Genomic DNA, 23666 nt, shown 5'->3' on the forward strand with positions numbered 1-23666 from the left:
TTTGATAGTGTAATACTAGGAGCTATTAGCAGAAAAAATGAACTGGTATTTTCCTACATGGTGTGGACATTGCTTTTTGTACTTTGGTGCACCTCTAAGATTTATTGATTTGATATGTGTATACCTTGAACACGAAAAGTTTGCGGAACACTGATCCATTCTAGCGTCAGGAAAGCGTTTTAAACGTAGCCTCGTCCCTACGACCTATAAGCTTACACATATATGTAACACAAATTACACATTAAGGAGAAAAAGAAATATGGAAAATATGAATTTGCATGAGATTCCACTTCCAGCACCACCAAAATATTTGTCCGCTTTACGTTAAATATCATTATGATTATACCTGCTATCGGGAGAGCAAACAGGTACTATATGGTATTCTTATAGATGAACAGGAATATTTATAATACATAAAGGAACATATTGTACTACGAGTATATGTAGATTCCTGTTCGGAATCAGTATTATCTTTTCTCGCTGTCTCTATAAACATCTGAATTTTGGCTGATCATTTCGCTCGTCACTTTGGTTTTTACCGATTATCAAACTTATTCTTCCCTTGAATGTAAACAATCCCAATGTATGAATGTATGAGCCCAACATTCAAGATTCAAGATTTTATCTAAATGAGGAAGTATTTAGCCTAGACACACCAAGATCCCTGATATAAATCAAATGGATCTCAATGAATTTTGTGCAATTTTCTCTGCTAATCTTTCGCACTGCCTTGGCTCTTTGTTTACCTGGAAAACCCCCTAAGTATAGTAAGACCTAAGTCGATTGCAAAGTCAATATTTGTTTTGCTGGCTGGTTGGGTTAGGGGTAAACAAACAGCGATTATCCGATTTTTCTGGATTAAAATAATAGAGCCACGACCTAAGACTGTCTGAGCTGCTTCGGATTGTATCGTTCAAGGATCATTTGGAATAGTTTGGGATCGTTTTTGGGGTAATGACTTCATTAATTGCCATCACCCAGATACGTAGGATGGCCAGTGCACGAGTTCTTGGATGAGGTGTGAATTTGAGGTAAGTCTGAAATAGGGCAATTACGAGGGATTCAATTCGGAGGAATCGGAAGGGCAATTAACACCTTGGTTGGAGTTTGCCTCAATTCTGATAAGCGGTGAAAACTCAGGGAACACTGAAATTTTCCCGATTCCACTTTTGGATGTCTTGTTTCTTTTTCGGAAAAACATTTGGCATTGGCACAGCTTGACATCCGAAATAGGAGTTCCGAGAGTTCTCTGCAATGATGTCCCTGCTCCCCGTAGAGTTTGTTGAAATCTCCCGCCAGGTCCGGGGAATGTGCAGCTACTTAAAGGCTCTAATGTGCCACAGTAATGGGCCGGCAGGATTTCCATTTCCGATTTCCTGCTGTGAACAGAAGCGTGTCAAGGCTGCTGAATGGAACACTAAGGGATTTCGAGTGTAAGGAAGGACTGCTATTATTTTTAGATAAATTAGAATATGTATTTATTTTCAAGGCACTTGCTACTTATCATAGAGATCTTAGGATGGACATATATAGTACTTATACGTATACTTATTATAGGATGGACTATGATCAAGACTTGGCTATAGAAAATTGGTGCTACTCGGGGAAGTCCTGAAGATGTTTACCATATGGAAAATGTCTCTACTTCCCCCTCCCCACATCTTCTCCCCTGTGTATGTATGTACATCTTTGGCGACATCAATCATGGATCAGGTGACACCTGCTCCCGATCCTATACTCCTGCGATCCCCAGCTCCACTTTTAATACCAGGAGTGGTGATAGAACGGCTGCGGGGGCATCGTCGCGTAGTTGACCTTCGAGGGCGATGCGAAGGCGGCGGCATTGAAGTTCTGCGGCATGAAATGCGTCGAAGAGGTGGGCGGATAGTGGGGATGTCCCGCTCCGGCATACTGTGGATGGTGCGCATGCGGATGCGGATGTGGAGCGTGCCCATGATGCGATCCGTGCGGATGGGGATGGCCGTGAGCATGATGCGAATGGGAATGCGAATGCCCCGTGGCCGTGGGATATGGGGCATATTGCGGCGTGTGCTGATACGGATGAAACATTTGATGGGCGGCTGCCGACATCTCCAAGGCCTGGCTGGTGGAGCTGGTCGAATTCAAAGAGTCTTCCGGGGAGAGCGGGGCGTTCGGGCGCAGGCTCTGCATCGAGCTCCAGCTGCTGTAGAGCTGAGGCTGTCCCGCAGCTGCGGCGGCGGCCACCAGATCAGCGGCCTCCACTTTCAGGGCGGCCGACAGTTCCTCACTGCCACCGCTGGCATTGATCAACGACTGCGAGGACTCGCCGGTGGGACCGGCTCCACCCACAGCCGCAGAGAGGCTGTTGGGTGTTGGCGGCAGCTGACCAAAACCGGAGGAGACGGACTCGTTGGGACTCTCGTTACGTGGCATTGTCTGATGCGGCTCAGATTCAGTGCTGTAGACGGAGGAACCCACTCCAATGCCCACTCCCAAGCCCAGTTGTGTCTCATAGCTGGGAGTGACTCCAGAGACGATGATATTGCCGGAGCCTGAACCGGAACCGGGAACGGAACCAGCGTTGGCGCTCGATGGCATGATGTAGCTGGCCGTGCTGACGGCACTCGGATTGTAGAACTGGTGGTGATGCGGTGGTGTTGTGGCCGAGTTCAGGGAGGATAGGGTCAGGCTGGAGCCGGGCGAGAGGTTGCTCCCTACCGCCGTGGCCGTTGGGGCTGCGGTGCTGTAGAAGTCGTACTGCTGCTGGTATACGGCTGCCGCTTCCATGCTAGGCATCATTGCCAGGGGCGCCATGCTGGGCACGCTGGAGGGTATGGAGACGGACGGCATAGAGGAACCTACTCCGGATCCGGGGCCGCCCGAGACGGAGTTGTGCTGCTTGCGGAGGCGTGCCCGGCGATTGCTGAACCACACCTGGATGCGGGCCTCGGTCAGGTTGGTGCGCTGTGCGAGCTCTTCGCGGGTATAGATGTCCGGGTACTGGGTGCGCTCAAAGGCGCGCTCCAGCTCGTCCAGCTGGGCGGCGGAGAAGGTGGTGCGGCAGCGACGCTGCTTGCGCTTGAGGGCGATCCCGGGCTCGCTCTCGCAGTCGGAGAGGTCGTCGTCGGAGGGCTTGTTGTTGTTGCTGTTGTTGTTGTTGTGGTGGCCCGACGAGAGGTCGGAGCCGCAGGAGCTGGACGGGGCCTTGTGGTGGCCGGCGGAGGAGGAGGACGGCGACAGCTCGCTGTCCAGTGGGGCATCGCGGCCGCGCACCAGGCGCGATATGGCGGACACGGATGGGGCCGTGCTGCGGTCACAGATGCCCTCGCGAATGAGCTTCTCGCGTATCTCCCAGGAGAACATGCCCGGGTTGGTGCGCTTGTAGTCCTCGATGCGGTTCTCGATCTCGGGCGTGGCGATCCTCGGCTTGGATCCCCCAATCACTCCCGGGCGTATCGAGCCGGTCTCCTGGTAGCGGTTCAGAATCTTGGACACGCATCCATGGGAGACGCGCAACTGGCGTGAGATCACGCATGGCCGGATGCCATCGGCGGCCATCTCGACGATCTTTAGACGTATATTATTTGGCAGTGGACGTCCGTTGATGAATACTCCGCCCAATTGATTGACTCGTCCTTGGCCGCTGTTCATGTCTGCAAAGGGAGAGGCGGGAGGGAAAGTTAGACAATTTTCCAAAGATAGTTTCCAATTTGCCAGGTAGGAGGCTGCGCGTGTCACGACCGTAGCCACTTGATTTACGACACCTCTCGCACAATTGACTTCCAGGGAAGGGGAAAAGACAGTCGGCAGTCGGAGCGAAGGTCATTCCGTCTCAACGACGCGCGACTCTCCCGCCGAGAGCAACTAATGGCCATTAGTGAGTCCTTGGAGAGAAGATGGACTGTACGATCTGTTGATCGCTCAATTTTCGAACCGTTGAAGGAAAGTCCGAACTCGACCCCTCAATACCGAGGGACTGTTGAACGACTGTTTCATCTCTCAATCTTCGGAGAAAAGAAGGACTGGACATCTCAAAGCTTTGAAGGACTGTTCGATCTCTCAATCCCCCAAGATGCCTTTCGGATGATCCAAGACACTTACCTTGCATAGTGGAATATCCATTGAAGAAGGGTCTGTGCATTGCGGCGGCAAAGGCGGTTACAGTCATAGTTTCAGTGGCTCCCAGTGGCAAGACCACAAAATGTTTTCCCGGAACTAACCGGCGTGCTCTGTTCCGAATTTGATTGCACTTTCTTTCGATTTTCGACACTTGACAATCGATCAGAGCATTAAGTGAGTGTAGCAAAATTATAATTGGCGATTTGTTTCACTATTTCGATAAGCATAGCCACGACACTGGCTGGTGACGGAGGCAACGGCAACAGAGGCGAAACGAAACGCAAGACGAAGACGAGATGTGGTCTGACTCGTTGCGCAGTCTGGGCCTAACTGACTTCACCAGACGAACGGCGGCCAAGATCGTTGCCTTTCTGTGAAGAAGGCGACGGCGACGGCGACGACGACAGCGGCAGCCAAGATGTCAGCCATCTGGCAGGTAAAGCAATACGCGGACCAATCGCCGCTCGCTCAGCCCTGGCTTCTCCCTCGCACTCGTGCTTAGATCTCAAACCAGCCAGCACGCCATCCCGCTCTTTGGGGGCGTCTCAGCAAAAGCAATTGTAAAGGCGGGAATGAGTAGCAGAAATTGAGGGGGTGTACCATATTGTCATATTCCAGCCTGGTTCTTCTGTTGGTCATGGCACCAGTCCTGGGCATAGTTTTTCATGAAGAGGGGTTCCGGGTCCCACTTTTACCCTTGGAAATCAAATTAGATATTCAATGGAACGCATAATGCAATCGAGTATGCATTAAACAGTTTACAAGCGTAATATATCCTTTATTGATACCTCATTAGCGCCCTCAATTTATATGCTTCCAGGCCTCTACCTGTCCGACAGTTGGCCACGGCTTCCGGAACCGAACAAAGACCCATCGGACTTGGATCGAACTACTCAAGGAAGCTTCTTTTCGGATACGAAGGAACGAAATGCTTTTAAAATGCTGTTGCAGAGACATTCTAGGGGGAAGCAATGGATACATAGATGAAAGGTGAGACGAGATAGTACTTCCATTAGAATATTTGAATGACGACGTGGATATTCTTAGCATGGAAATTTTGCTGTGTTGATCTTTTTAGTCCGGTTTTTTGTTAGGATATGAAGGATTCCTAAAGTTTGTAGAGTGGGTTTTGAACATGCAATAATCCTGATAGCATAAAGTCGAGATATTCCATAAGAAAATATAAGAATGAAGAAATGGACAATCTATTTGTAAAAGATTGGGCTTAGATTTGATTCGAAAAATCATGGAATTATTCAACAGTACGAACACTAAAACGGTTACTAGAAATATAAATCAATCAATTAGCTTTTCAGTTCATATTCGAAAAGGAATCGAACTCAAAGTGATGATCTGACAGGTTCTTCTTTGAAGCGAAAACTGTTCCCATGCATATGCCTTACCCTAGTCGTATCCTAACCATATCCTTGTCACGCTTTTCTCTCCGTACTATTATGCACCAGTGGACCCAAGCTGACGGCTGATTCAAGCTGCTTCTGGTGGCCAGTCTTTGGGCTTCGTGTGGGTTTGATTAATTATGAAATTTCACGCAACAGAGACCCCTCGAAAAGGTTAAGTAAAACCGCTGGAAAAGAAAGCGAACCGATGGCTGTTGCAACCACTGAAACACACAAAAACCATGGAACAATGGAGGAGCGCCAAGAGTTTGAAGAATTAATGATGGGCCAGGGCCCGGGTCGGGCCCCAGCTGAAACGCCAGCGAGGAAATTGGCCCACAGAGACGTGACGAATCCCGCATCCTCCTGAGAGCCAGTGAGCAAGGATCAAGGACAACGGAGGCCGCAAATCAACAAAAGATTTGGGTTTCTACTGCTCGGTACGGCTGCCCGGTGGGTTTTTGGTTAAGCAAACCCAACGGGAGGAGTACCCAGTACGGAGTACGGATGTGCAGGGTGTGCAAACATTTACGCCTAGCAGGAGACCCAGGACGACCTTGAGCCACTGACCTTGGCCAAAACAGGAAGAAGAATTGGGGTACGCGGCGCCGCAACTGCCGATCAATCCTATTCCGTTTCCGATACGGCGTTGATTTCTCGATTTGGCCAAACAATGAGCACTGAAAAGGCCACTCATATAACGCTAATTTTGCGCTATCAACGCGCAAAATGTCCAGCATCATCATAGGGATCGGCTCTGCAGCAGAGCAACAGGCCGAGTGGAACAGGGAGAGAGCTGCGAGCGCGGTATGAAAATGCAGAAAACAGTAGGAGGCAGCGGTGCCATAAACGCTGCGAGCCAGCTTCAATCGCATTTCCACGAACGGACAGGACGACAAGCGGAAAAATGAAAACACGTCCATGCAATGAATAAAGATTCTAAGAGACTTTTTATGATGCCATCCAGGGTGCTATGAATGAAAATCATACTCGTGATCGTTGTCTCAGTCCTCAAAGCCAACTTTCGTCCAGGCCCATATCCATACCTGGTATATCGTCTTTGAAAGGATCGTGTGATCAATCAATCTGTGCAAACGATCCTATTAGCCAGGGGAATGGGGGAGCTCTTAACTCCTCCCTCTTTGTTATCAACCCTCCACATTTCCACCTGCAATCTGTTGATAATTGTTTGGCTTCGCCCTCATAACCTAAAAGATGGAATAACAAATTCCATTTCTTGGCAAACTTTCAAACCTTCTAACATACATATGTGGGTTCGATGGGTAGATTACTCACAAGATCTTTTGATTCTTTCTTCATTCAAATGTAACATCCTTTAAATGCAATGAAACTCCGCGTGATCACATGGTTTGATCGATCATAAACAACTTGAACTAAACTTAATTTTTGCTTTATAGAGAGCTTTTAGTAAGTATCTCCCAAGTCTTGAAATCTCATCTGATCATCATTCTTGCATAGTTCTTTCCAACTTTGTGTTTTTGCTTTTTCCTCTTGATTTCTGTAGCTGTTTCTGTTTGGCAATCGATTCGCTTTGGGCAAACGTAATGTGCTCTGTTGTCACACATTGGAACGGCCTTGATTGTTTCCACGTTCCCCTGCTTCTAATGTCTTTATCAGGGGTCTCTAGCTTTGTTGTTTTTTTTCTCTCGGTCTTGTTTGCTGTCGTGGATGCCCTGCCATGCCTGCCTGTTGCTGTGCAACGAATTTCCATGCAGACCACAGAAGGCGAAGGCGATCTTTCCAACCGACCACTCAACGGGTGTCTGGGATGCTTATATAATGAACTATTTAGAGCCATAATTTGTAGAAATTAGGGAACTTAATTTAACATGCCAGACCTTTTAACTTGTCCCATACGTGATCTCTGTGACAGATACGAATAATGCTCAGAACTTCTGTCCAAGTCTATCTGTTTTTCAAGAGGTGCCAGATTCTGTGAGTGATCTTCCATTATGTTTGAGTGTTGATGTTTCTCTATAGATTATATATGAATTTTCTATGTACTAATCGTCACATACCTTTAATATGTTTCAAAATCTAAGACTGACCAAGCAGCTAAAGTAATTATTCAATTTTCTTTTCTTTTAAACTTTTAGCTATCCCTTAAATATGGAAACTTTTTTTCCGATCCTCAAGTTGAATGCTGCAGCAGTTCTATAAATGATCTTAAGGAATCTGCTAATCTTTTTATTCCAACCTTGACTTAAACATTGATCCGCCTCTTTGATCCTCAAGCTGGCTGCTGATCCTCAAATATTTCCGTTGGCTCAACCAGATCAGACCAGGCAGGCGGCGATTGACTTTTCGGGTAATCCTTAGTAAGTTTTAGTAAATACGCGTCTCGATATGTAGGCAGAAAGGCTGCCCCCTGGTCACTGCCCATGCCTCTGCCCTAAGCCCTGCAGACACACATATTCTACGAGTATCCTTATGTGTCCTTATAGTTCCAGGGAGCGATTGTAAAACGAAATCCCCGCTAAAGCATGCAAACAAATAGCACCAAAGTGCGAGATTAAAGGGAAAGTCGCACCAGCTTAGTGCCGGAGAGGAGAGCCACTGGAGGGAGATCCTAAAGATCGCCAGTTGACTTTTTCAAATATTTTGGAAAAGTTCTCAAGTGTTGATCTGTAGCTGGGCATGATTAAAGCGGATAATCGCATTACAGTCCAACGTTTTATTGATCAACATTTGTAAACGATTTTCCATGTGGACGAGTTAAACCGGGGCATCGCCACCCCAGGTAGTCCATCCAGCCCATCGAAAAAAAAGAAAAACAAAAATGCTGCGGCTTAACGCAGCCAACGCCCATCGATAGGATGGGCCAGGGGCGATCCAGCTTCTGCGAGTGAGGGTCTTTCCCGATCTGCAGGCGGCGATCAGCAGCAAAGCGAATACGATTAACCCTTGCACTTGGTGGCAGCCGAGCGAACCTGGTCCATGTTCAAGTCCTCCATGACAGTTTAGCCGGGCTAATTGAAGGCATTAGTTGTTTGTGGGTCACGAGCTTGGGTTGGCGTTCCCGAGAAATGGCATTGTCTGCAAATTAGCATATTTCGTACGAGTATAACGCATCGCATTTCGATTGAAAGGAACTCCTCGAACTCTGCCCACAATCCAGTGGTCGGTTCGCCGCAGAGTCTTGGTCAGATTCGTCATGGCTGAGACGACGCATTGTCTGGCGGAAATTTTCGCTGACTCTTGAAGGGTGATTCCCGTTTCCCGATTACCGATTCCCGAGGGCCAAAGGGGAGCCCCTGCCACATACACCCACTTTTAAGAAACTCATTAGCCTGGGGCCTAAACAAAAACAAAGCCATCCAATCCAATCGACTACTAAACGCTGTCGGCACACATCTGAGACCCGGAGGCCAACAAATTGATCATTAAACAGAAGGCGCAAAGGTAGGCGCAACACATCGTTGTCCAACAGCAGATCAGGAGATCAGCATCAGGGCGAGATCAAACATCTGGAGGCACTGAACTGCTGTGCTCTGGCTCTGGGTCTGGCCTGCAGCAGGGCTCTGAAGAAAGTGATGAGGCGCGGCGATCAAGCCAAGACGTCAACAAGATTAATTTGTTTTCCTGTCGGCCGTCAAGGGGCTTCCACCAGCCATCCATCAGCCAGCAACCTGTTGTCCCGAACTCTTGCTGGCTCGCTTGCGCCCGTCCGTCCGCTTTCGGGAGTTCGTTCTCTGATTTGTAATTGCTCTGCTTTGTAGCCGATTGTTGTGGATCATCATCGATCGTGGACGGATCCACCGTCCACTCACCATATACACATCATTAGCTAGCCGTCGAAGATCACAGCACACAGCACTCCAAAAAGTAGGTGGCACTTTTCTCACATCTTCGTGGGTTTCGATTATGTAGTTTGTTGGACCTGGTCTTGGATCTGCGGCGGCGTTTGTCCATTAGCCACGCTTCGCATCGGATATATGCGAATTTAAATAATATTATTCAATTGTTTCATTAATCAAAGGCCTTGGAGCTGCGTTTTCTTTATTTGCTTCGAGAAAATGCAGTGCACACACAGGTTAACACAGATCTTAAGATCTTAACTTAAGATAATTTAAGCTGAGGTAATATTTTTTCTAGTCATAGAAAATCGATCGTAATCTGTTTGTGTTTTCCATATACTTTTCATATTCATATTTTTTAAAAGTTCGAATAGAAATTTCTATTCAACTGATCGCCTTTATGCTTTGTCTATAACTATTAATGAGCATTGGATTTATCTTAGTCAACAATTTAAAAAATATAAATAGATATGAAATATTTCGTGCTCTAAATATGACTTTAAATGGTAATTTAAGATTAAGTTAATCCTAACAAACTACCAGAATTGATTCAATTTCGATTTCCAGAATATAAGCATTTAAACTCTGCCGAATTGCCAGGATCAATGATCAAATTCTTCTGATCTTTGAGTAGATCTAAGAACAATCCATAACCCCTAGCATTTAGATAATAAATAAAATGTAGGCCCATGGTTCTCTCCATCAGCTACAAACACAAAAAATTGACTCAAAAAACTTGACATGCCAAATTGATCAAGCAACATGAAAAATAAAAAATATGTGCAGGCCGGAATAAAAAGGCAGCCATGGCGAATCGCATGGGGCGGCTGCAACCGAAACGCACACTTAATTTCCGTTTAATCAAACAGAACAGAAAACCAGGGGCAGCAAACAGCAAATAGCAGCCCACATCATCTGGAGCAGACGGCCCAATCTGGCCCGGCCGCCGCCACCGCCGACGCCCGGAGTCACGACAGACGCAAGGGCTCATTTGCATGTGGGGAGCGAGCGTTAAGCGCTTTGATGGAGAGCGATGGTGTCAGAGCATGAAGAACTCAGTGCCTCATTGCGCAATACCGAAGGAGATGCGGCTGGGAATGGGGATGGTGATGAGGTTGAGGATGAGAAAGAAGTTCTTTAGGGGGTGACTTGAATTTCAAAGGAAAACTGGGAGTTTTCCAGGAAAACATTGCAGGCCCTGTAATCGCAATTTGTATGGCCTATAGTAAATATATCAAAAGATAGCGTTGACGATGATCTGTGATCCTGGGCAGACACACGCCACGACCGCGACCTGAATGGTGGTGCTTATAAAACCGCAATCATTGCCATTACTGAACAATCGCGAAAGTCCATTATGGCATGATCAATAGCTCATAAAATTGCGCCTCTTCCACCTTCTTTCGCTGGAAGGATGCGGAAAAGTCGGAAAAAATAAATATATAAATGCTGCGATCAGTGACCGTGAAATCGCAGCCAATATATGGAAAGGTTATATCTACACAAAGTTTCCAAAAAAAGATGTGCAAGAAGGAAGTAAACTCTGTAAAGAGAAAGAGAGACAGAAGGAGATGCTGATGCGCATTTTATGACGGTAAAGACGACCAGGACCAGGACCGGGTCCTGAGTTCCGTTTCAACACTCTTCCTGAGAAGCATAGCGTGCGCTGGTGCCGACCGAGACTCAGGTAAACTCGCTAAACTCCAAGCAACCGATTATATCCAAATAAATAATTTTATGACAAACCTCTTGTTCATTAAAAATTATGTCAAAAAAGAGCAAAGGACCATCCAGGTTTTGTATATTGTGATCAGCCGTATGGGCCAATACCACATTGTGTTCTATCGAAAGGGTTTTTACGCTTTCGACTTTTGTTTTTGACTTTTTGACGGTTGTCTTGACTTTTCGAACCGTTTAAGTTCCAGGAAATCTTAAAGATGGTATATTTTGCCGTTGAAAAATGGTGAGAAAATATGTTTTCCCCTTTTTGACAAAATAAAAAAGCTCAAATGTTTTACTATAACACCCTAAATCCGTGCTGTAGCCCAAAAATAAAACACTAAATTATGCATTATTTCAACTGGAGCTCCGCCCATGCTGGGCACGTTCATGGAACCCTCAGCAGTTCAGTTCATACGATATCGTCGAAAACTCCGCCCCAAATGGAAGAATGGAAGTACACATTTTACCACAATATGTACTTCGCTGCGTGGGCGTGCCGAATCGTGAATTCGTTTTGCTCTTTCGGTAAACTAAACTGTGCGGTTAAGGCAGAAAAACACCCAACCCAAAACCAAACCAATTGACCATATGAGATGAATCGAAAAACTAGCCAGGAGAGATGACCTTCGTGCAGAAGAGAACACTCCGACCGGCTTTGACTCCCTACTGCAAAAACCCCTGTGTCCTGGGTGTGGGTGTGGGTGTAGCGTTCTGGTTTTAGAATTGGTCGCGCCTCGGCGTAACCTTGATGGATTTGTTGACTTGGTGATTGCTTGCCCCTCACCGCTGCGATGCGCTACGCTGCGATGCTCTACGCTGAGCTGCAGTACGAGTATGTGCGGTTTGGGTTTCTGGTCGCAGTTTTGGTCGCCGATCTTCATGGACGCACAGCAAGGTGCTTGTCCTAGCATGTTTGTGTTTCGCAGAAGAACCGTAAATATTTTGGGTGATTATTTTAGATAATCTTCGACTAATGTCCTTGGATTGTTTCATTTTGTTACCGAGTTTTGCACAAATATCTACAGTCCTAATGTTCAATGTTGGAAACTTAAGTAACACAGAATAAATTCAAATGTTTAAAAACCTATACAACTTCAGGGCAATCTGTTTTCTTTATTTGAAAGGACCCAACCCTTTTGTTTGGTTTTTCTGTAAAATTGTTTCTTATTATTATTATTATACCCGTCATTTATTAATTTACAAGGAGATATAAAAACACGTTGATTGTATTTCTGTCCCGCATAATAATTACACATTTAAATTTGAATTTGAATTTTCAACTGCCGTTCTGTCAGTAAATTGAACCGGCGGTATATTTACGGTTGTTTAAGCCTTGTTTTAGCCAAAATACAATAAAAGCAAGGCCTAAAAACTAGTCAATCTTAAAGAAAATTTATTCCTCAATGGCCTAAAATTATGTGGGCAGGGCTAAATGTTCTATATAGCTAGTAATATTCCACGGAATATCACAAAACGAGGAGTATGTAAAATATAACTTTAATTCGTCAGTATATTTACGGTATATTTTTAACATGACATAACGGTATATTTTGGTATATTTCTAAGGCTTGGACGGTATATTTTATCGATAAGTATTTTATTTTATTTTATTGCAAAGTATTTTATTGCAAATACGTTGGTGGTAATTTCATTTTCAACGTAATATAGAAATGCAATAAAAGCAAGTATTTAAATTAAACCAGTCAATTATGAAATACATTCATTAATCGGATAAAATGATGTGGGCATGGCTAAATATTCTATATAGCTAGTAATAATCCACGGAATATAAAAAACGAGGAATATGTATAGTAGAACATGAATTCGTTAGTATATTTACGGTAAAAGTCCGCGGTCACACTGCTCCCAACCCCCTCCCCACGGAAAATTAGAATTAAAAGATTTTTCTTTAATTTTTTACACAATGTCTGAGGAAAAGCAAAACGGAGATGACTTAAACGACCTGCTGGACAGTGAGTGGATGGCCCATTTGGAGCCGCATTGAATTTTGACAAAATTATGTAATGCTCGATTTCATGTTGAAATTTTCTCTCGGCAGGTGCTCTGCAGGATTTCGACAAAAGTGGTAATAAGAAGGAGAAGGGCAAGGCCACCGATGCGGCAAGCGCCGAGGTCTCCGAAGGTTCCGAAGACCCTGATGCATTTTTCATGTGAGTCACGGGAGTCTGCAGCAACTTCTGTGCTGCTGCGCGATGTCATGAGCCAACTTTTGAACTTTGTATTCTCCAATTGCAGCGAGCAGGCCAAGGTATTGGCCGACCGCATGAACACATTGTTCGGTGGTCCGGATACGCCCAGTGGGGATATTCCACCGTTGCCGCAGGACCCAGATCAGATCATGTCTGGCTTTAAGAAGATGGCCGAGGCAGCCGCATTGACTTTGAGTGGCGAGAACTCGGCCACCGATGAAGACGTCTCCAAGTATTCAGACAGCATTTCGCAGGCCCTGAAATGTCTTCAGGAAGGCACTGACAATCTGGCAGCACCTGCCTCCGAGAATGACATTGCCAGCATGTTTGGTTCCTTAAATCTGGATGGTGTAAGTGTGGTCTGAAGCCTAAGTCAAGTGAAATCAATCATTATTCAAATTTTTAGAGTGGCGCCCCTGATGGCAACATGTTCCTACCCTTCATGGAAAACATGATGCAGAGCCTGCTTTCGGCTGAAATTCTACTGCCCAGCATTAAAGAGATGTTGGAAAAGTACCCCAAGTACCTCGAAGAGAACGATGCCAAGCTATCGGCTGAGGACAAAGAGAGGTTGGCTAGACATTGATTTAAATGTTCATACAATTCTAAACGGTTACATGTCCCGTGTCTCCCTAGGTACCAAAAACAGATGGAGCTCTACAAGGTAATCGAGGGCCACTTGCAGTCGGAAAAGCCCGACGATTCGGCCACCGTCAAGCGCGAGAAGTTCCGTGTGGTTCTGGACGATATGCGAAAACTTCAAGACTATGGACAGCCACCAGCTGAGATTCTGGCCGAGATGGGTGGTGATCTGCCGTTTACCGATCCCACAGCAGCTATCGCCGGTGGCGGTGGCCCAAATCCCCAGTGTCCCACCATGTAGGTGGAAGAGAAGGTGCAATTTCTTTTGGAACACTTTCTCCGTAGTGTGCCAATTCGGTTAACTGTTGAGTGTTGCACATTTTTAGGATAAGACTTTGTATTTTTATTATTTTCTGTATTTCTGGACAAAACAAAATGTCAATGTGGTGGTCTCCTCAGATGGTTATCTCTCTTGAGCTGAGAAATTTTTTTTTTATTTTATGTTCTCTAAGCTAAATACAAAGAATCGAAATACATTTAGAGGAAGAAGCGTCGTCGGGACTCCATGGCATGTCGTTTGTTACTAATTATCCAGGCATAGTCCCCAGTTTTGCTGTCGAATGTTCCCTCCTGAAGCGAGCGCAGCTTGAGCGTGAACCTGGGCCCCAATTCGCGAAGCTTCACGCGCTTTCCCTCTTTGGAGAACTCGTAGCGATGGTGGCGGAAGAATATGTAATCGCGTTGATTGTGAAACGTTGCCGCGCGCCGGCCCTTGAACTCTGGATCGTGATGGAAAAGGGCGCCAAGCATACGGCCGACTGTGAGACCCAAGCGCGTTGTGAAGTTGGTCAGAATCACCTCGGGCCTATGCTTGGTTATCTCCTTGTGATCCCGCTTGATGTCCGATGTAAGCTTGACGTTCGACAACTTGAAATGTGCCGTGGGGCCGTTAGGCAAGTGGATGACCAACAAACCATTCGGTTTCCTTCTGTCCTCATTGATGATGACCACATCTGTGAATTCCTCGCGTTCGGCGCTTTTGCAGATTTTCTTAACTGATGCCTTATTCCGAATCTTGACCAGGGCATTGGGGAATATGCGAGACAGCTCCAGGCCAAATTTTCGTGTCTTGGTCACGGGATTGTCGGCGAAGGTAATCAGCACTTTGGGCTCGTACACGCGTTCAAAGTACGAACTGAAGTCATCGATTTCCAGCTCTTTCTGCAGTTCCTCGTTGTCCGAATCGTTCAGATTGGCCACCTCTGTCTGATCCTTCTCACGCAGGCTTTCAATTGTGTGGCCCGGATTGACCGGCACACCAGCCTTGCGACGGGCACGTCTTTCTTGCATCTTCTTCTTGTGCTTCTCCTTCTTCATTTTGCGATAGAGAGCCAAGCGCTGTTCCTTGTTTCTCATCAAGCTTAGTGGATTGAAAAGAGGAATGCGTGCCTTCTTTTCATCTTCATCATCATCCTCGTTGTCGTCGTCCTCCTCATCCTCATCTTCATCTTTGATGGCGGTGTCCTCGGCATCGTCGTCGACAGCACCGTCATCATCTTCCTTTGGCTCATCATCTTCGTCTGTGCTGTCGTCCTCTGGGTTTATTTCTTTGTCCTCGGTCTCCTCCTCTGCGAAGCTCGAATCGCTGTCCGAGTCCTCGTCCACTGGAGGCGGAGGCGGGAGTTTTCTCTTTATTTTAATCATTTTTCTGTAAAATAAATTCAAGCCCCGCACGTGTTGATGTTGTTCTTCTTCTTGAAAAATTCATTCACATTGGTACGTCGACAATTTTTATTAATAACCTTAATGGGTTAAAGTTGACAGCTGACAAAGTCACTGAAATACAGAATATCTTCGATATAAAGCATTTAAATTTAATGGGATTCCGTGTTTTGGAACTATTCAGTGGCATCGGGGGCATGCATTATGCCTTTAAATGTGAGTAGATATTATGTAGGAATGAAAATCCTATTGACATTCGTATTGCATTGCAGATGCCCAGCTAGATGGCAATATTGTGGCCGCAATGGATGTCAATACAGTGGCCAATGCTGTTTATAATTTTGCGCTCAATTGCCATGTGAAGACGAGAAACATTCAAAGCCTCAGTGAGAAAGAGGTCAGCAAGTTGGGAGCTACCGTGCTTCTTATGTCGCCGCCGTGTCAGCCGCACACCCGCCAGGGGTTACAAAGGGACACGGAGGACAAGCGATCGGATGCACTCACCCATTTGTGCACTCTCATTCCGCAGTGCGAAACTCTCCAGTATATTTTGATGGAAAACGTTAAGGGATTCGAATGCTCTCAAGCTCGAAATCAATTCGTTGAAGCCCTGGAGAAGGCTGGATTCTATTGGCGGGAGTTTATACTGACGCCCACACAATTTAATGTTCCCAATACTCGCTATCGGTACTACTGCATTGCTCGCAAGACTGAAGACTTTGCCTTTGCTGGAGGTAAAATCTGGGAGGAAATGCCTGAAAGTCCCTCAACCGAACAGTCCGTTTCCCAAATCTCCGCGATCCTTGAGGAAAATGTCTCCTGTGAATACCTTGTACCCGACGACGTTCTAACCAAGCGGGTGTTGGTCATGGACATAATACATCCAACAGAAAATAGATCTATGTGCTTTACCAAAGGCTATACGCACTATACTGAAGGCACGGGCTCGGCCTTTACACCGTTTTCTAAGGAGGAGTCCCATCGTATATTTGAGTTGGTGAAAGAAATCGACAATAATAACCACGATACCAGTAGTAGCTATGAGGATGTGCGGCAGCGGCGTTTGGATCTCCTGCGACAATTAAAACTACGTTACTTCACACCCCGGGAAGTGGCACGGCTGATGAGTTTTCCCGAGGAGTTTGCCTTTCCCCCTGAAACAACAAATCGACAAAAGTACCGGCTGCTCGGCAACAGCATTAACGTTAAAGTTGTTGGTGAATTGATTAAACTGTTGATCGCAACAAAGCAGTAGAAAAAACTGTCCCATGGCTTTACGTCTCTATAGATCATTCCGCCGTTTCCAAAAAAAAACGTTGGTACTGTTTTTGTCAAAAAGGTTTTTTGCAACCGTTTATCACCTATGTAGGTGATCACCGGCAATTGCCACGACTCTACTTTATACCCGGTACTCAGTCAGTATATATGTGAGCTTATGATTTATGCAACTTGATCATGATTAACTTGTAACTGTCATCATGAGCCAGCCACGCTTTGCAACGCTTTTTTCGCTTTCAGAGTTTGGTTTCTGTTGTTTTTTCTTCACTTTTCCATGTCCTGCGCTGCTCTGGTGATTTTCTCACTTTACAGCAGTTAGCGGTCGCGAACTTTTTTTTAACTGGGCGCCCTACGGTGGCCTCAGCTGTTTGAGTGTTGCCGGATTGGATTGATACTGCATCCACGATCGCATGCATACCGCCAGCAGCTGGTACATTATTTATTTACCTGTTCTTTTTACGACGTACGACTTATGTGCTTCGCATGTGCATGCATTACCGACATCGTCTTCCCTCATGCACGATGCTTTACCTCATCGGCTTTGGGTAAGTTGTCCTTGTTTACCCCATATTCATAATTTCCATTGATAATTTTTTCTTGGATCTTCTCTAATTTTTTTAGTCCGTCCAGCTCTATTTGGCGAGACGTTCTCTGGCCAGTGACATCCATTTTTTACGATTTTCGCAAAAGCGAAACGAAGATTTCGTCGATTTTTATGAGGGCGCTGGACTCGGACCGATCCAGCAAAGGTTCTGCCTTACCAGATAAGGTGCCCGAGGACTATGAGCAAATGTTCGAGACGATCGTGAAGGTCACCAGGGAAATGGTTGACTTTCGTAAGTATGAAGTATACGTGATGCTGTATCCCACTCTGGCCATTGCTTACCTGCAAATGGTGTGGAGCGGAAAGTAGCAGAGGGCTATATCCTTCGTGGGTGGGAACAAACACGAGCTGGACGACTCGTACAAGAGGCGCATCGAAAAGCTCAAGCTGATCCGCAAGCCACTGGGCGTGCCACAAAGAGCCCTGGAACAGCTATCTGGTGCGGACAAAGTGAAGTTCTGCATGTTCAGGAGCACCTTCAACCTATTTAAGGTACCCCAATCGCAGCTTTGGTCGAATGGGCACCTGAAGCGGTTTTTGGTCCACTTCGAAATCCTAACTTACGCTGATGACAAGATGCCCCAGGACCGGATTCTCTGCTGTCTAAAAATAAAATTATTTTGTTTATAGAAAAAAACGAGGAAATACGAATTTTCCAGTCTATAAAACTCGACTTCGAGGACCAACACGTGTAATTTTCTTTGGTTCTTTTTAGTAAAATTTCTTGAGGATGATCATCAGTCTTCTTGCACTTTGACTTGTTGGATTTGCGGGATTTGCGAGACTTGCGGGGTGGCTTTGAGCAGCTTTTCTTGGACCTCCTGCTTTTGCGATTTTTGCAAGCCGACTTCTTGCGTCTGCGCTTTCCACAACTCGCCTTCTTGGGCTTACTCTTAGCACAGCTGGGCTCGCTTTTACGCGTCCAGAAACATTCCTCCTCGTCCAGGGAGGAATCAGTCGACACTACTGCAGGAGCTGTTGTGCTGGCTATGGCATCCTATTCAGTGCAGAGCAAGCTGCTGCTGTTGCCTTGCTTAATGGGTCCTATGGAGCTTGCAGATCGATAGTCAGGCTGTAGGGAGCAAAAGGGAACTGCTGTACTCATTAGTGGATTTAAATGCGCAAAGAACTCACCCCACGGTACCGAGCTCTGTGGCCTGGGGACATCGCACGCCAACGCTGCGCTGCGACGTGTACCACTACTCGATGACGGCTGTCCATTCCAGGAGTCTGACCGACTGACATCGTGAACCCCCGCTGGCTCCTGCGCACGTGGCCACGATGCCGTGCGCCCCTCGGGGCGCCTCTGTCACGCGAGGCTTTCTGTCCGACATTTTGGTCCGGCCACTGCCACGGCCCTCTTCCTTGCATCCCACGCTGTTTTCTTCGTCTTTCCAGTTCGCTCACTGTCGGTTACGATTCCGCCGTAACTCCTCGTCCTCTGTGGCAGCCACTGGCTGGCCTGTTGTGATGACGCTGCTGTGTAGCTGGCCTGACAATGTGGCGCCCCGTCCGCTGCAACAGTGACCAGTGATCGACGGCGAAGTTGTTGGTTCACGCCAACGGGAAATAATGTCAGCAACCCCGCCTTCATAAGCTGCCGAATCAAACGCCGTATATAATTGTGGGTATATTGTTAAATCTATCTTATCAGCCAGACGGTCCTATCCAAGAATGAGCGAGGCGTTTTCGAGTCAGACCGAGTCTTATCCCAGCCAGACAGAATTGTATCCCAGTACAGAAGTACAGGACAGAAGCGCACCCATTGCAAGATTCACACCCAACAAGCCATCGTCATCCTTCAACCTGGCCATCGACAACAATGACTTTGACTATGGCAACCAAGGGAGGGGCTACGCGGTCTACTAGATGCTAGATGCACGCATCCATTCATTTAGATAGTAACTACAAATGTTTTCCACTTGTTTATTTATTTATACTAAGCTAAGTTTTGATGAATAAAACTATTGAAAAATTATTCTTGCTGTATCCTTAATCGGGGAAACTATCCCGATTACAAAGAAGCGCGGAACGCCGAAATCGGTTCACAAATAGCGGAGAAAACTAAATATTTGTAATTGGGTAAAATGTCCTTGATCCTTGATAAGGACTAGCAAATCAGGGACATTTTTCCGATCACAGGGAGCCATCGCACGCTCAGATCGGTCCACAAATAGCCGAAAAAACTAAATATGTGTGGCCCGGGGTTTTGGAGTCCTTATCAAAGGATCAAGGACATATATCTGATCAGGGGAAGCCATGGCAAGCCGCGTTCGGCTGACGCATGTCCCGATCGGGCCACAAAAAGCCGGGAAAACTAAATATGTATGGTTGGGGCGGTTGATGTCCTTACCGAAGGATCAAGGAACAAGATCTGAGCACGTGGGTCCTTGGCACGTCCCGATCGGACCTAAAATAATGGCAAAAACAATATATATACGTCTGGAGTAAATATCCTTTATCCATGGTCCTTGACAAGGACTCCATCAAATCAGGGACATTTTTCCGATCACAGGATGTCGTCGCACGTCCCGATCGGGCCTCAAATAACGGAGAAAACAAATCTAGGCTGTAATTTGTTATTTTTGAAAATGTAGTTCAAGAAATCACCGATAGGGGCGCCACCGTACAAAAAAAAGACTCGCGTCAAATGGCTGGGATACCAGGCGAACAGAAATCAGCAGAAGGTCGATGATTTTTTTAAATTTCGAGCCCCCTAAGGTATGCTGCGAACATTTTTTTTTTGCAGTTCCTACAGTTGCTTGCTGCTGATTTCTGTTCGCCTGGTATCCCAGCCATTTGACGCGAGTCTTTTTTTTTGTACGGTGGCGCCCCTATCGGTGATTTCTTGAACTACATTTTCAAAAATAACAAATTACAGCCTAGATTTGTTTTCTCCGTTATTTGAGGCCCGATCGGGACGTGCGACGACATCCTGTGATCGGAAAAATGTCCCTGATTTGATGGAGTCCTTGTCAAGGACCATGGATAAAGGATATTTACTCCAGACGTATATATATTGTTTTTGCCATTATTTTAGGTCCGATCGGGACGTGCCAAGGACCCACGTGCTCAGATCTTGTTCCTTGATCCTTCGGTAAGGACATCAACCGCCCCAACCATACATATTTAGTTTTCCCGGCTTTTTGTGGCCCGATCGGGACATGCGTAATCTTTCTGTGTTCGGAATAGCATCCTTGATCTAATGCAGTCCTTATCAAGGACCAAGGATCAAGGTTTGTCCCCAGACCTATATATCTTGTTTTCTCCTTTATTTGTGGCCCGATCGGGGCTTGCCATGCTTCCCCTGATCAGATATATGTCCTTGATCCTTTGATAAGGACTCCAAAAACCCCGGGCCACACATATTTAGTTTTTTCGTCTATTTGTGGACCGATCTGAGCGTGCGATGGCTCCCTGTGATCGGAAAAATGTCCCTGATTTGCTAGTCCTTATCAAGGATCAAGGACATTTTCCCCAATTACAAATATTTAGTTTTCTTCGCTATTTGTGAACCGATTTCGGCGTGCCGCGCCTTTTTGTAATCGAGATAGTTTCCCCGATTAAGGATACAGCAAGGATGATTTTTCAATAGTTTTATTCATCAAAACTTAGCTTAGTATAAATAAATAAACAAGTGGAAAACATTTTTTAAGTACTATCTGAATGAATGGATGCGTGTATCTAGCGTCCCGCGTAGCGCTTCCCTTGGTGGCCATAATCAAAGTCCTTGTTGTCGATCACCATGTTGAAGGATGACGATGGCTTTTTAGGTATGAATCTTGCAATGGGATACTCGGTCTGACTCGAAAACGCCTCGCTCATGCTTGGATAGGACCGTCTGGCTGGGTCAAATCAGATACGACATGGCTTGTGGCAAAGCGTAGGGTACATAAGTAAGTCCTCTGTGAAGGAAGATAGAATTAAAATTATATCCACAATTATATACTGATTCGCTTACGTGTCGTGAAGCTGAAGCCCAGCGTTTGATTCGGCAGTTTATGAAAGCGGGGTTGCTGACATTATTTCCCGTTGGCGTGAACCAACAACTCCGCCGTCGATCACTGGTCACTGCTGCAGCGGACGGGCGCCACTAGCAGGGCCAGCTACACAGCAGCGTCATCAGGATAGGCCAGTCAGTGGCTGCCACAGAGGACGAGGAGTTACCGACAGCGAGCGAACTGAAAAGACGAAGAAAACAGCGTGGCATGCAGGGAAGAGGGCCATGGTAGTGGCCGGACCAAAATGTCGGACAAAAGGCCCCAGCCGCGCGCGACCGGAATCATCGCACACTCGCTCATATAAACCGGAAGACCAAAAGGGTGATGCCCCTGGTAAACAAGCGAATCGGTGACCGCGGGCACGCAAGAGGTATTCCTAGCCACCCGAGGGTGCGACCTGCTAAAAAGAAAGATAGAGTTCAATAAAGTAACAGTATTTTAATGATATGGAAATCTTCGGAAGGCTATATCCCGGATAAATAGGGCCAGATTGTTGACGGACCAACTCTCCCAGCATCGTGAGGATCCACACTGTTGAGCGGCATCAAAATCTCGACTATGAAAATGAGGCCGATTTTTGTCAAATTTCATGATGTAACCATCATGATTTTTTGCGAAAATCGTGAAAAAATGGATGTCCCTTTTTCCGATGGCAGTCGATTGGCAGGACCCTCCCGATCTCGAAAAGACATGCCGTACTCCGATCGGCTGCCGTATAGTAGAGATATAGCGTTCAGAAAGAACCAGTATTCATATGAAATCTAAATCTTCAAAAGGCTATATCTCTTTATGGGACGATTGTTGAAGGACCAACTCTCCCAGGATCGTGAGGATCCACACTGTTGAGCGGCATCAAATCTCTGCCGATTTTTGGCAAATTTCATAATGCATGCATATTTTTATTTCTTTGTTATTTGTGGTCCGACCTTGGAGTGCGACAGCTTCCTGTGATCGTAAGACAAAAATACTTCATTTGGTCCTTATCATGGGCCAAGGATCAAGGATATTTTCTGCAGTCAAATTGCACTCGATCATATGAACCGGAAGACCAGAAGCGTGAAGCCCCTGGTAAACGATGGTATACATATCGCTGACCGCGGGCACGCAAGAGGAATTCCTAGCCACCCGAGGGTGCGACCTGCTAAAATGAAAGAAAGAGTTTAATAAGGAAAATGAATAAATAATAACTTAATAACTTTACCGGGTGGGGCTAGAGGAGGGGATCGCGGAATATCAGTTTGTGTCCAGAAAGCGTCTCGCCAAATAGAGCTGGAGGGAATACAAGAATAAGAGAAGCAGAACCAAGGAAATATAAATATGGGGGAAACAAGGACAACTTACCCGGTCCAAGCCGATGAGGTAAAGCGTCGCGCAGGAGGGAAGAGGAGGGCACTATGCTCCTATGCCCCTAACTCCATAACTCAACCTAGTGTAGAAAGGGAATTCATAATTAAGTATATATGTACATGTTTTTATTTCTTTAAAATTTAACCCATTAAAGGCCGGTTTTAAACGCCTTGCGAGAAGATCTGAGGTGTAGGATGAGCTTTAATATACCAATTATTACAACATTTTCTTAACATATTCATTTCATACCCTTAATGGGTTAATTTCAAGCGATGTCCGCAGGCATCGTTGTTTCTCCAGCCAAGGCTTCGATATTTAAAGGATTCACTGGATTCACGTCTTATGTAACTAATTCGATTATAGGTTCATCACGCACTAAGATGTAAGATTTACGCCCATACATTTTAATGGCGAGATTTTTGAACAGACTAAAATGAGCATATAAAAAACAGCGCCGCTACCTAGCTACCTAGTAATTTATTCTAATACACTCCAAGGAAATGATAAAACTTGAATAATTTTAGCATAGTTCAGGTAAAAGATATCGTGGTGTTTTTTTTTTTAAGTGAAAAAGAAGGATAGGATGGATATATAAGGAACACTCACAATTATTTTTCGCGGTTTAGCTCAAAGATTTCGTCTGTTTAAATAGCGGCGGGCTAGGTGGGTTAAGTTCGTTTTCGTAGGTACATCCCTGAGAGTCAGACGGTCACACTTTTTCATGCTCCAAAACTCATACTTGCTACGCAAAAATAAGTAAAATCACTCTCCTTGGTTTGTTGGACTGTGGAAAGGTATGGACAACAGGCAAAAAAATCCATGGAAAATTGCAAGACTAGTACCAACCTCACCTCGGCGTGTTTATACATGTGATATCATATGAT

At 45.9% G+C, this 23666-nt stretch overlaps 4 protein-coding genes and 1 long non-coding RNA gene across 10 annotated transcripts; 2 read left to right on the forward strand and 3 right to left on the reverse strand.

The window, feature by feature from the left end:
* Nucleotides 1-1453: 1453 nt before the first annotated feature.
* LOC108163753 (segmentation protein paired) lies at nucleotides 1454-6883 on the reverse strand. Of its 2 annotated transcripts, none has more exons than XM_017299223.2 (2): nucleotides 6795-6883; nucleotides 1454-3635 (listed from the first exon to the last, which is right to left on the reverse strand). In XM_017299223.2, the coding sequence occupies exons 1-2, from the start codon at nucleotides 6829-6831 to the stop codon at nucleotides 1762-1764; spliced, it is 1911 nt and encodes a 636-aa protein (XP_017154712.1). In that variant the 5' UTR covers nucleotides 6832-6883; the 3' UTR covers nucleotides 1454-1761. The 2 variants fall into 2 exon arrangements, with proteins under 2 accessions (XP_017154712.1, XP_017154711.1); XM_017299222.2 differs by lacking the exon at nucleotides 6795-6883 and adding an exon at nucleotides 4084-4291.
* Nucleotides 6884-12882: 5999 nt separating this feature from the next.
* LOC108163419 (peroxisomal biogenesis factor 19) lies at nucleotides 12883-14370 on the forward strand. The gene is made up of 5 exons (XM_017298687.2): nucleotides 12883-13011; nucleotides 13098-13209; nucleotides 13295-13598; nucleotides 13655-13818; nucleotides 13885-14370. Exons 1-5 carry the CDS (start codon nucleotides 12963-12965, stop codon nucleotides 14129-14131), a joined length of 876 nt encoding a protein of 291 aa, XP_017154176.1. The 5' UTR covers nucleotides 12883-12962; the 3' UTR covers nucleotides 14132-14370.
* LOC108163417 (probable ribosome production factor 1) lies at nucleotides 14275-15599 on the reverse strand. The gene has a single exon (XM_017298685.2). The coding sequence runs from the start codon at nucleotides 15532-15534 to the stop codon at nucleotides 14368-14370; it is 1167 nt and encodes a 388-aa protein (XP_017154174.1). The 5' UTR covers nucleotides 15535-15599; the 3' UTR covers nucleotides 14275-14367.
* A 40-nt stretch (nucleotides 15600-15639) lies between these two features.
* LOC108163418 (tRNA (cytosine(38)-C(5))-methyltransferase) lies at nucleotides 15640-18171 on the forward strand. The gene is made up of 3 exons (XM_017298686.2): nucleotides 15640-15768; nucleotides 15825-17375; nucleotides 17452-18171. The coding sequence occupies exons 1-2, from the start codon at nucleotides 15708-15710 to the stop codon at nucleotides 16805-16807; spliced, it is 1044 nt and encodes a 347-aa protein (XP_017154175.1). The 5' UTR covers nucleotides 15640-15707; the 3' UTR covers nucleotides 16808-17375; nucleotides 17452-18171.
* A 2844-nt stretch (nucleotides 18172-21015) lies between these two features.
* On the reverse strand, nucleotides 21016-23534 carry LOC108163648. Of its 5 annotated transcripts, none has more exons than XR_001775705.2 (5): nucleotides 23389-23534; nucleotides 22777-22861; nucleotides 22637-22704; nucleotides 21396-22576; nucleotides 21016-21339 (listed from the first exon to the last, which is right to left on the reverse strand). It is a non-coding gene; the product is annotated as an uncharacterized LOC108163648 (long non-coding RNA). The 5 variants fall into 5 exon arrangements; XR_004472917.1 differs by lacking the exon at nucleotides 23389-23534 and adding an exon at nucleotides 22928-22952; XR_001775707.2 differs by lacking the exon at nucleotides 23389-23534 and having other exon boundaries at nucleotides 21396-21832; nucleotides 22362-22576; nucleotides 22777-22916.
* Between the last annotated feature and the right edge of the window lie 132 nt (nucleotides 23535-23666).

The sequence above is a fragment of the Drosophila miranda genome, chromosome 4 (genome assembly GCF_003369915.1).
Source record: "Drosophila miranda strain MSH22 chromosome 4, D.miranda_PacBio2.1, whole genome shotgun sequence".
Taxonomy (NCBI): Eukaryota; Metazoa; Arthropoda; class Insecta; order Diptera; family Drosophilidae; genus Drosophila; species Drosophila miranda.